The 12,831-nt window shown below is 42.8% G+C and overlaps 1 protein-coding gene across 1 annotated transcript; it reads right to left on the reverse strand.

The window, feature by feature from the left end:
• Positions 1 to 4,623: 4,623 nt before the first annotated feature.
• LOC129862919 (histone H4 transcription factor-like) lies at positions 4,624 to 12,802 on the reverse strand. The gene is made up of 9 exons (XM_055935022.1): positions 12,347 to 12,802; positions 9,307 to 9,533; positions 8,932 to 9,043; positions 8,539 to 8,691; positions 8,340 to 8,417; positions 8,093 to 8,213; positions 7,735 to 7,873; positions 7,389 to 7,513; positions 4,624 to 7,115 (listed from the first exon to the last, which is right to left on the reverse strand). The coding sequence occupies exons 1-9, from the start codon at positions 12,510 to 12,512 to the stop codon at positions 6,761 to 6,763; spliced, it is 1,476 nt and encodes a 491-aa protein (XP_055790997.1). The 5' UTR covers positions 12,513 to 12,802; the 3' UTR covers positions 4,624 to 6,760.
• Positions 12,803 to 12,831: the final 29 nt, after the last annotated feature.

Below are 12,831 nucleotides of genomic sequence, written 5' to 3' on the forward strand. Positions count from 1 at the left end.
TCATACATGTTTCAGTGTTATTTGCCTCGAAGCAAGCATTGAAGTAGTTTAGCTCGTCTGGCAGGCTCATGTTACTGGGCAGCTCTTGGCTGTGCTTCCCTTTGTAGTCTGTAATGGAATGCAAGCCCTGCTACATCCGACGAGCATCAGAGCCGGTGTAGTAACGATTCGATCTTAGTCCTGTATTGACGCTCTGCCTGTTTGATGGTTCGTCTGAGGGCACAGCGGGATTTCTTATAAGCTTCCGGGTTAGAGTCCCGCTCCTTGAAAGCAGCAGCTCTAGCCTTTAGCTCAATGCGGATGTTGCCTTTAATCCATGGCTTCAGGTTGGGGTATGTACGTACGGTCACTGTGGGAACGACGTCATTGATGCACTTATTGATGAAGCCAGTGACTGATGTGGTGGTTTCATCAATGCCATCGGAGGAATCCTGAAACATATTACAGTCTGTGCTAGCAAAACAGTCCTGTAGTTTAGCATCTGCATCATCTGACCACTTTTTAATTGTCACTGGTGCTTCCTGCTTCAAATTTTGCTTGTCAGCAGGAATCAGGAGGATAGAATTATGGTCAGATTTGCCAAATGGAGGGCGAGGGAGAGCTTTGTACACGTCTCTGTGTGGAGTAAAGGTGGTCCAAAGTTTTTTTTTTCTCTGCTTGCACATTTAACATACTGATAGAAATTTGGTAAAACGGATTTAAGTTTCCCTGCAATAGAGTGCCCGGCCACTAGTAGCGCCGCCTCTGGGTGAGCATTTTCTTGTTTGTTTATAGCGGAATACAGCTCATTAAATGCTATCTTAGTGCCAGCCTCAGTCTGTGGTGGTATGTAAACAGCTATGAAAAATACAGATGAAAACTCTCTTGGTAGATATGTGTTAAATTGAGGGTTTTGAGTTTGAGTGACCAATTTAAATTACTGAGCAATGTCATTCTACATTTTGGTTGGATAATTAAATTGGTTTTTGATTATGATATGGAAACTGAATGATTTTTAAAAACTGACCGATTGATTTGGGTTTAGTATGTTAACTATATGAGTGAAGCAATTAATATATTATGGATTGATTGTTTTTATTGTTGTTGTGTACTAAAGATGTTGACACTATTCTCAGCATGCCCTGGTGAATGGAGAGGGTGAACTCTGATCCTGAAACTGATCCTAATCTATTTGATCTGTAGGAGTTGTCTTATAAGTTAGAATCTTTCATACAAATCTTAACCTTGTGACCCATTCAATACATCTGTTGTTTGTCATGAACATTCAGGAGGATGTACTTTGCTATAAAAAGATGTTATATTCTTTGTCTCGGGGCTCTCAACTAATCATCTGAGGGTGATTCGTCAACCAGCCATCATTATCGCAGAGCACTCAATCAATTCACTTTGTGTGTGTGTGTGTTGTATTGACCTTTATTTATTTTATTTATTTTACCGTTATTTTACCAGGTAAGTTGACTGAGAACACGTTCTCATTTGCAGCAACGACCTGGGGAATAGTTACAGGGGAGAGGAGGGGGATGAATGAGCCAATTGTAAACTGGGGATTATTAGGTGACCATGATGGTTTGAGGGCCAGATTGGGAATTTAGGGACCTGCTCCCTTATTAAGTGAATAAAGATTTAGTTGAAGTTTAACTCAATTGTGTGATATGTTTTTCTGTCCTCATTTGATAAAGAAATTAACCACCACAGGGTGCTTTGCTGGTGACACTGTAATTTATTATTTATTTAGAATTCAAGGCACACTTAACCAGCATGGCTACCACAGCATTCAGCAGCGATACGCCATCCCATCTGGTTTGCGCTTAGTGGGACTATCATTTGTTTTTCAACAGGACAATGACCCAACACACCTCCAGGCTGTGTAAGTGCTATTTGACCAAGAAGGAGAGTGATGGAGTGCTGCATCAGATGACCTGGACTCCACTATCATCCAACCTCAACCCAAATGAGATGGTTTGGGATGACCTCAGAGTGAAGGAAAAGCAGCCAACAAGTGCTCAGCATGTGGGAACTCCGTCAAGACTGTTGGAAAAGCATTCCAGGTGAATCTGGTTGAGAGAATGCCAAGAGTGTGCAAAGCTGTCACCAAAGCAACAGGTGGCTATTTGAAGAATCTCAAATGTAAAATATTTGGATTTATTTAACACTTTTTTGGTTACTACATGATTATTTCATAGTTTTTATGTCTTCACTATTATTCTACAATGTAGAAAATAGTAAAAATAAAGAAAAAGCCTTGAATGAGTAGGTGTGTCCAAACTTTTGACTTGTACCGTATATCTTACAATCAATAAAGCCAGTCCAACCAATGGCTGTAACATGAGAAATAAAGATTTTTAACAAAATGTATTCCACCCATTTACAAATACACTCAAACACATTGCATATTATGTATTCCACCCATACACGAATAAAGATTTTCTCAACAATGTCAATCCAAGCTACTCTCTCTCCACTCCACATAAACATGCTGTTACATAGTTAACTTGGCCTTCTCTCTGACCTCCACCTTTCCTCTTCCCTGGGCTGGTGTGGGTAACAAGATTAAGGTCTCAACCACACAACCAGCTCATTCCAGGTTCCAGGAGAGATTGAATGAGCAGGTTGAGCTAAGGGACAACTCATTATTCCCAACATAACCTCTTTGCTAGGAGACGCCCCCCGTCCCCCTAATCCTCGTCACCACTGTTACTCTTCGCCTCATGACTACTTACGGAGTAAGAAACGGAGAAAAAGCTGTATCTTTGCCTCCACAGTGTTCTATGCGTTAGCCCTATGAGGTTGTTGAGGTTAGGTCCACAGTAGTCCCTCGCAACAGACTGTTCGTCCCAAAGAGTCTCTCTAGGTTTCCCTTTGATCAGGAACACCTAGAGACTCGGTATATAGCAGTCACACACAAGACTCGTATATATCGGTTCCAAACTTTTTCCATTTAAGAATGATGGGGGCCACTGTGTTCTTGGGGACCTTCAATGCTGCAGAAATGTTTTGGTACCCTTCCCCAGATCTGTTCCTCGACACAATCCTGTCTCTGAGCTCTACGGACAATTCCTTTGACCTCATGGCTTGGTTTTTGGTCTGACATGCAGTGTCAACTGTGGGACCTTATATAGACGGGTGTGCCGTTCCAAATCATGTCCAATCAATTGAATTTACCACAGGTGGACTACAATCAAGTTGTAGAAACAAAGGATGATCAATGGAAGCAGTATGCACCGGAGCTCAAGTTCGAGTCTCATAGCAAAAGGGTCTGAATAGTTATGTAAAGAAGGTATTTCTGTAATTTATTTTCAATACATTTGCACACCAAAAAATATATAATGAAAAAAATATATAACTTCATCATTATGGGGTATTGTGTGTAGGTTGATGTGGATTTTTTTTGATACTGTAATGTAACAAAATGTGCAAAAAGGGAAGGGACCTAAACAAGTTCCAGGATATAAGCTCAAAGGTGAGTGATGTATTGTATTTTGCGTCACTAAAAGAAAGCACAATCAGTTTATTGTGCAGAAGAAAAAAAGAAAAAAAAGAGTCAAATCAAATTGCTAAGGGGTATACTACAAAGCAGGATCAATGAGTTTGCCAGCAATTTGTTTTATACAGAAAGAAGTATTGATCTTGGTTCAATAAGTTTAACGTAGATATATGTTTCTAGTTGTAGAGTCAATTTGACCATGCCCAATTCAAGCTTATCTTTCGAAATAAAATTAAACTATATTAGAATATTTGTGACCGACCAGCTCGATTCGGTCTTAAGTAGCAGCATTTGAAATTGTGTTTTTTATTTTTTTACATTGGATAAAAGTATAGATTCAGAACTAGAAAATTGTATAACATACACTACAGTTGAGGAACAATGGGAAAGTAATTCTGCTTTGGAAGGTAATAAACCCACTTTTGAGAAAACGCCCCCTGAATATTTTGGTACACCTACTGGAGAGCCCTTCTTTGTCTACATCCATTCAGCATCGTTCACACCCTCTTCATCCTTAACTCCACCCGTCTCTTTAAGGCAGGGGTGTCAAACTCATTCCACGGAGGGCCTAGTGTCTGCAGGTTTTTGGTTTTTCCTTTCAATAAAGCCCTAGACAACCAGGTGTGGGGAGTTCCTAACTAATTAGTGATGTTAATTCATCAATCAAGTACAAGGGAGGAGTGAAAACCCGCAGACACTCGGCCCTCCGTGGAATGAGTTTGACACCTGTGCTTTAAGGCCTCACATGTGAGGCCAGGTGCTAAACAGAGAGTACAATAGTGTACTGAACAACCAAAGATTTCAAGACTAAAGGCTGGTATCTACTGGAGTCTGGTTTTAGGTCTGTAGACAGTTGTCTCAGTGACATCATGAACATTCTATTGTTATCCGACATCAAACTTGTCATTGTTGTTATGAAAAAGTATAAACACAAAAACGACAGGCTGCATGACATCAGCAGCCTGGTGGTCCAAAATAGCATAACTGGTGTATTTTAACACCAATAAACCCATCTGTTTAAACACAAATGTACTATATATATATAAAATCACTTGGACAGTCTCGTTGACCTAACGTTATATCCTAATTTGACTTTGGTGCAAATCATGTTATTCTTCACATTACTGGCTCTCGTAAACTCACACTAAATCAAAGTTTATTTCTCACATGCACAGGATACAGAAGGTATAAATGGTACAGTGAAATGGTTACTTGCATAGTGGAGTCTTTTGTTTAGACATGTAGCTAGCTAGCTAAATAATGAACCATAATCCCAACTCATAACGTTACTACCCTGCATGAATCTGCAGGTAGCTAAAGCTTACCAACTAGGTTCAATGTTAGCTAGCTAAAATTAGGCTATAACTAGCAATGCATATGGCTCAGAGATACAAATAATATTACTACACAGACCATACACAAAGCTAACAGTATGCTTTAAAATTGCAAAGAAAACAACTTTGACAAAATTAGAAACGTATAATATCTGAAAATGTAGCTAGACTCTCTTACTCGTATTCATGGATAAACGCTTCTCCCTCTTTTTTTAAACATTTATTCGTTATTTTACCAGGTAAGTAGACTGAGAACACGTTCTCATTTACAGTAACGACCTGAGGAATAGTTACAGGGGAGAGGAGGGAGATGAATGAGACAATTGTAAACTGGGGATTATTAGGTGACCGTGATGGTTTGAGTGCCAGATTGGGAATTTAGCCAGGACACCGGGGTTAACACCCCTACTCTTACGATAAGTGCCATGGGCTCTTTAATGACCTCAGAGTCAGGACACCCGTTTAACGTCCCATCCGAAAGACGGCACCCTACACAGGGCAGTGTCCCCAATCATATTGGGGATATATTTTTTAGACCAGAGGAAAGAGTGCCTCCTACTGGCCCTCCAACACCATTTCCAGCAGCATCTGGTCTCCCATCCAGGGACTGACCAGGACCAACCCTGATTAGCTTCAGAAGCAAGCCAGCAGTGGTATGCAGGGTGGTATCTTTGTCATGTATGCTATGGTTGCCCTTAGTTTGAAGATGTAATCCGGAGACAGGTGTTTTATACAACAGCCTTCTGTGTGTTCTCTTTGACTCCCTCGGCATATTTGCAATCAAAAGCCAGAATTTTCTCCATCCCCTTAGCTATCAAACTCTGCTTCCACTGGGCATTCCGCTGATTTTAAAAATCGGTCCTCCAGAAAGTGGAGAACATTAGCAACACTTTTGCAGTTCTTTGTAATATCTTTCAAAAAATACATGTTAGAAAGGATTACCTACACATACTGACCAGCTCATGTTATAGACAGAAGAGGATTACCTACACATACTGACCAGCTCATGTTATAGACAGAAGAGGATTACCTACACATACTGACCAGCTCATGTTATAGACAGAAGAGGATTACCTACACATACTGACCAGCTCATGTTACAGACAGAGGATTACCTACACATACTGACCAGCTCATGTTACAGACAGAAGAGGATTACCTACACATACTGACCAGCTCATGTTACAGACAGAATAGGATTACCTACACATACTGACCAGCTCATATTATAGACAGAAGTGGGCTACATGGCAGACCAATCCAAACTCATCTCTCGGCATGTCCAGCCAATCATGGCTGGAGGGAAGGTTCCTGTCTTTTTCCATGGCTCGTATTTTATTCCTATTTACAGATGGCATACACATTTGTTATTAAGGCACATGAAAGTTCACATGTGCCAGAACACATTTCTGCCAACAAAAACTAAAATAAAAGTTCAAATGCCTCCTGTGAAGTAGTGACGCTTGACATACGGATAGTTTCCTGAAACAAGTCACATTTACGCAAGTTAACTGGTTCATTTATTGATCCTGCATTATAATATAGGCTACCCCTATCGAGTCCCTTCAGTTAAGCTCAAAAATGTTTATGATGCAAAACATAGCAACTGTCTGGGTCTCCACAAATTATGGATCAGATGTTGGAAAACACCTCTTCAGTTCAACTCCACATCTTCTAAAATTTGTGCTGTGAAGCGTGTGCCCTGCACTGAGGGCAGATTAGGCCAGCGTTGCTGGTTGAATCTCAATATTTAGGAGCCACTGTTAATTTCCCTCCATACTCTGAATCCTTGAAGAGGTCCTCCTCCTCACACAGGTGTGCCTAGTGACAGGTGCAGCTCTTCCGTCTCAACATTCCTCAAGTCCTGGTGCCTCTCTGTGCTGGGTCACTGCCCAGATGCCAGAGCCATGAGAGGAGCAGTATGTGTGAGGGGTTGTAGTAGTTATACGACCTGCATGCCCAGCTGCTGAGCAGTGTCCTGTAGCATCACAGTGTCCTCCCCTGCCTGAGACGGGTCACCACTAGTCAGAACATAGAACACCCCCTCCCCCTGATCCCCCACCCCACCCTCCTCCAACAGCACCCCTCTCATCTCCACCTGTATGTCCGTGGAGTGTGCTACCGCCCTGGCCTCCTCCTCGTCCTCCCCAGGCCCCAGGCTATCTGTCTGGGAAGCATCGTCTCCCTCCTCCCCCTCCTGGCCCTCCGGTCTCTCTCTCATCAGTTGTTCAGTCAGCTCCACGCTCTCATAGCGAATCAGCTGCAGACGCATAAAGCCGTCCTCGTGTTTCTTATACCTGGGAGAGAGAGGGAAGAGAGCAAGAATAGTTAGCCACAAGAACAAAATTATGATCCAAACAGGTTCGGACTTTCGCATTCATTCCCATTCACCTACTAATGATACTGGAGCCAAACTACTTATATTGAATGAGATCTTACCAATGCAGACTATCTCCACATAAACATGCTGTTAGATACAAGCTCAACCACACGCACTTTAGAATTGATTGTCCTAGTATGCTGGCTATAAATGTTCTGTTTGCCATGTTGAATGGCTCAGTGGTTGGTACCTGAATCGGGGGTGTCCGGAGGGCCATTTGAACTGGTGCTTCTTGAGGAGGTGGGCAGTGAGGTTGTTTCCCCTAGTGAAGCACTGCTCACAGACATGACACTTGTAGCGAGCCACAAAATCTCCCTGAGTTGTCAACACAAAAGGTAACCATGTTCAAATATAGTTTAGGCTTTGAGCGCATACATTAGAGTTGTCTTTACATGGCCGACTTGCACAACAGGGCTTCACATGGTTATTTTCAGCACGGTTCCAGCAACTATGGCGGATGCATAACTAGGCCTGTCCAGTACAGCTTGGCTCAGCAGAGTGAAAAGTATAAAAATGTATACATCTCCCTCTCTCACCTCATGTACTTTCTTGTAGTGGTTCTTGATGGAGTGCAGTGAGCGTGTGGTGTAGTCACAGTTAGTGAGGTCACAGCGGTAGGCCGGCTCAGTGCTGTGGGTGTCCAGGTGTTTACGAAGGTCGATAAGGTTTTTACAGCTGAGAAACACACACACACACCACAGGAAAGATGGGTCACCCTTTACTAACATTCAGGCAATTGTTAACACTTGACCACACTAAAACAGGTACTTCTAAGATATAATTAATTTCCTTTTATAATAAAGTATGGACATCATCTCTGTCAAATACGGATAGTGTTGGTTTATACTACAGACCGGGAGTTCCTGGGTATTACTTTAGTATCTACTAACCTACCTGTACTCGCAGTATTCACAGCTGTAAGGCTTCTCCTTGCTATGGCGGAACTTGATGTGGTTCCGCAGCGATGAGGGGGACGGGCAGGTCATGTCACACAATGGACACTTGTAGTGGTTCACTAACAGCAGATAGGGGTACAGAGAAAAAGGAACCGATCAGAACACAGCACTACTCGGCAGCAAACGATAGTAGCGATTGATCAACGTGTGATCTAAATACAAAGAAGGGAGTTCAAGGGACTGACCATGATTCCTCATGTGGTCCCGCAGTAGTCTCTCCGTTGCAAAGCGCTTGGAGCAGTGGGAGCACTGAAACCTCTGACCTACGAGAGACAAGAAACACACACACGCGAGACAGTCATTAAGTAGTAAATATGTTATTGGGTTATACTTCAATGTTAACAAAGCCCTAAATCCAATCCACCCCTGAACATCCCCTCTCACCCTCGATGGTGGTCTGCCGTCTGATGTGGTCAAAGAACTTGGTGTTGTTGGCGAACATCCCTCCACAGATTGGGCAGGCCACCACCTTCTCCCCAGTGTGGCTCCGCAGGTGCTCCCGCAGCTTAAAACGCCCTTTAAACTTGGCCTCGCAGTCTAGAGAAAAGTCAGGGGGAAATAAGTAGTTGATATTCTCAGTTGTGGTATTCACTCTGGTTCCAGGTATCATTACAGCCGGTTATAGGCCAACCCTGCTCTTACCTATTTTATCCACCAAAGATTAAAAAAAATTAAACACACACCAACTGAAAGACTCAGTCACCTCTCAGTTTCTCCTGAATAGTTGTAAGCTGCCACCTTCTGTACTACCATCTTGACCGGGGTCAGTGGACTCACCCTTCCAGCCACAGCACACCAATGTCTCCTTATCAGCAGAGGGTACGTCCATACACATGGTGTGCATCTCCACATGGCGGTAGAACCACTCTGGGTTGACCAGAGAGGGTTGCTGCAAACACGCATACAAAAAGACGTGTTCCTGTCAAAGACCGTTACTACGAGAGTGAGACCAACAAAAGTACATGATCTGATAACTTCCCCAAACTTAAACTGAGGTGCTTCATCCACTTGAATAGAACCTAAACCCATCTAAAGAAAACAGCTGTGTGTGTTCTGTGCATGTCCCTTGTCTATGCCCGGCTTAATACTAGGTCTGTCTGTCCACGAGCTTCACATCTAAGCTAGATATGACCCACACTAACAGTGTCTCACCTCACATTGTTCCCACTGGCAGATGAAGTTGTCTGTTATGTCAGGCACGATGTTGCGGTTGTGGAGGCCAATGGTGCAGGTGCCGAGGCTGGGCTGGGCCTTGAATACCCCCTGGCCCCACTGCTTCAGCTTGGTGTGGTAACAGTGGAAATACACATGGCGCTTCAACTCCTCAGCACTCTCCACAGAGCAGAACCCACAGTCTTTCCATATACAACTGTGCTCCTCTAGTGACAGAAAACAAACAAGAGACATGAATTTCAATGTGTGACCATGAAATTCCAAATACAAACTCGCAGAGTTCGGTCATCATTATTATCCCATAATTGTGGAAGACACTCATGATGTACACTGTTTACAGTGCATTCGGAAAGTATTCACACCCTTTGACTTTTCCCACTTTGCTACGCTACAAAGTGGGGTCACTTAGAAATTCTTGTTTTTGAAAGAAAAGCACATTTTTTGTCCATTAAAATAACATCAACTTGATCATAAATACAGTGTAGACAATGTTAATGTTGTAATTTACTATTGTAGCTGGAATATCTACATAGGCGTACAGAGCCATTATCATTACCGTACAGAGGCCCATTATCAGCAACCATCGTTCCTGTGTTCCAATGGCACATTGTGTTAGCTAATCCAAGTTTATCATTTTTAAAAGGCTAATTCATCATTAGAAAACCCTTTTCCAGTTATGTTAGCACAGCTGAAAACTGTTGTCACATCAATGCGAGCTGTGGCAAAAAGGTTTGCTGTGTCTGTCAGCGTAGTGTCCAGAGCATGGAGGCGCTACCAGGAGACAGGACAGTACATCAGGAGACGTGAAGGAGGCCGTAGGAGGGCAACAACCCAGCAGCAGGACCGCTACCTCCGCCTTTGTGCAAGGAGGTGCACTGCCAGCGCCCTGCAAAATGATCTCCAGCAGGCCACAAATGTGCATAGGCTACAAATGTGCACAGCTCGCATTGATGTGCCATCCTGGATGAACTGCACTACCTGTGCCACTTGTGTGAGTTGTAGACTCCGTCTCATGCTACCATTAGAGTGAGAGCACCGCCAGCATTCAAAAGTGACCAAAACATCAGCCAGGAAGCATAGGAACTGAGAAGTGGTCTGTGGTCACCACCTGCAGAATCACTCCTTTTTTGGGGGTGTCTTGCTAATTGCCTATAATTTTCACCTTTTGTCTATTCCATTTGCACAACAGCATGTGAAATTTATTGTCAATCAGTGTTGCTTCCTAAGTGGACAGTTTGATTTCACAGAAGTGTGATTGACTTGGAGTTACATTGTGTTGTTTAAGTGTTCCCTTTATTTTTTTGAGCAGTGTACTTTTCAGTTGAGATTATGTTTTGATGTTGGTGTGCTGTGCCATTTTTTCTCCACACATAGTGTTGTGTTCCTTCCAAATAACTCAACTTTAGTTTCAACTGTCCTGCACAGAATATTTTGCCAGTAGCGCTGTGGAACATCCAGGTGCTCTTTTGCGAACTTCAGACGTCAAAAATATAAATAGTATTTATATATATATTTTTAAATGTTTACAGTCCATGGTAAGACAAAAATATAAATAGTATAGATACCCCAAGAAAAGACTTAAGTAATTTCATATTTTTACTGAAGTACTTTACACCACTGAGCATATCACTCATTGGCCAATCCCTTGGTGCTAGCACAGATCCAATACTCAGAGATAATCTCAGGACCCCTCACCCTTGACCCATCCTCCTCTACTTTCTTCACTGCCTCAGCATACAACACCTTCTGCGCTACTCTGACCACCTCCACCTGCCTCTCTCGCACCGGACACTTCCGAGCCTCAGCAACATGGTCACCCCTACTACAGCTGACAACTTTACCTACCGAAACTACACAATCCTCTGTCCCATGCCCACCTGTATAATTCCCACATCTTGGCATCTCCCTCCTAAATACTGCTGCTACATGACCATAAACGTTGCACCTGAAACACTGCAGTGGATTCGTCACAAAAGCTCTAACAGGTCTGGGTCACACCAAACAGCGGGAGCCACAAACACCAGGAATCCTCAACCTGTACACGTAATGCTACTCCAGAAATCACTCCTTCAATGGTTCCCCATTCCTAATCGCAAAGCAAGAAACAGATCTTGACCCATGTTGCGTGACATGGAGCACTCACACCCTCTCGTCCAAAGAAACAAAACAAATTTCACAAGTCCACTACAGGTTACCTTCACTGATTCAACAGCTTCCCCACCCACCCTGAAACCACAAGGTCTGCCAAAAGGCAAGGATCCACTTTCTCCAAAAATGTCTCTCCTCCTGGACCATATTCTTCTTCATGTCCACCAGTGCCAGGCACGGGCTCCAAGCTCTTTACTACACCTTCCACAACTCACCCTTATTCACTTACATTTCACCACCAGAACTAGGTCTGGCATTGTTTGCACTTGACACCACCAATCTTCTTCGACACCTCATTTTAATTTTTACTACTCTCTGAAATTTGATTGATGGAACAATACAGACAATAGGAGGCTGATTGGTCAGAAGTAAAAAAGGTACTGGCCCCACAGCAGCTCAAATAAAACATTTGACTTATGAATCTCTGTTTACAACTTTAAAAAAACTTTCTACGAGTTTACGAATCTCTTGGTAACGTGACAGAACTCAGCGCGCAGAATAAAACGTACACGTGTATTTTTGATTCACAGCAGAATATTCATAGTCGTAAAAATAAATGCTTGCAAATCTTATTCAATGTATTAAAATGTCAAGTTACACATGATACAAGCTCACTAAATGTAATCACACATTTGCAAGTGTGTGAAACGAAATTCAAAATACAAACTCATTATCCCACACACTATAGGCGTAGGTACATTATCTCAAATCAAATTAACTTTTTACTTTTCTTTGTCCTGTGTTTTTATGAAAAGTTAAGTTGAGCATTCACTGGGTTTTCCTCTCATGTAATGTCTCTCACAGAGTGCCACTCCACGTCGGACGCACAGGCTGTGAAAAGAGACGACTCCATTCTCCCCTACCCGCTCACCAAATGAGAAAGTGTCACCTTCCTCGATGTCCAGCGCCTTGAAGTGACCCTCCACATGCCCGCAGAACTCCTGCATCTGATCGAATGACTCTTGACAAGACCCCCACTCACACGCCAACTCAAGCGGTGAGTCATCTTTTCTCGCTGGTTTGTTTGCAGGAGGCATCTCTCACTATGAGTCTTATGCACGGTCGTGTATTGGGAAAAAGATAACGTCGTTATATGGAAACGAAAATTGTCTTGCTAGATAGCTAGCTAAACTGGACAGCTGCCATTAGCTAACGGTAGTAACGTTAATATCCACGTGTGACAACAACGTTCTGATATCGTTACAACGAATGTGATCATGTTGAAAAGTCCAAAACACAATTGCTCAGTTATTTAGACTAAGAATAAACAAATCTACAAGTTCGCTAGCTACCTGGATGTTGTTAGCCGAACGTTTCCTGGTGTGTTTCTGAGCTCCAATCAAAAATCACTTCATA

This window comes from Salvelinus fontinalis, chromosome 9 (genome assembly GCF_029448725.1).
Source record: "Salvelinus fontinalis isolate EN_2023a chromosome 9, ASM2944872v1, whole genome shotgun sequence".
NCBI lineage: Eukaryota > Metazoa > Chordata > Actinopteri > Salmoniformes > Salmonidae > Salvelinus > Salvelinus fontinalis.

What these genes read in the sequence shown, in the direction of transcription:
- LOC129862919 (XM_055935022.1), bottom strand. Translation starts at nt 12,512, where the DNA reads ATGCCTCCTGCAAACAAACCAGCGAGAAAAGATGACTCACCGCTTGAG. An exon ending in ACGGCAGACCACCATCGAGG is followed by an intron (nt 8,418 to 8,538) that starts GTGAGAGGGGAT and finishes TGTCTCTCGTAG; the next exon opens with GTCAGAGGTTTCAGTGCTCC. An exon ending in ACTACAAGAAAGTACATGAG is followed by an intron (nt 7,514 to 7,734) that starts GTGAGAGAGGGA and finishes TTGACAACTCAG; the next exon opens with GGAGATTTTGTGGCTCGCTA.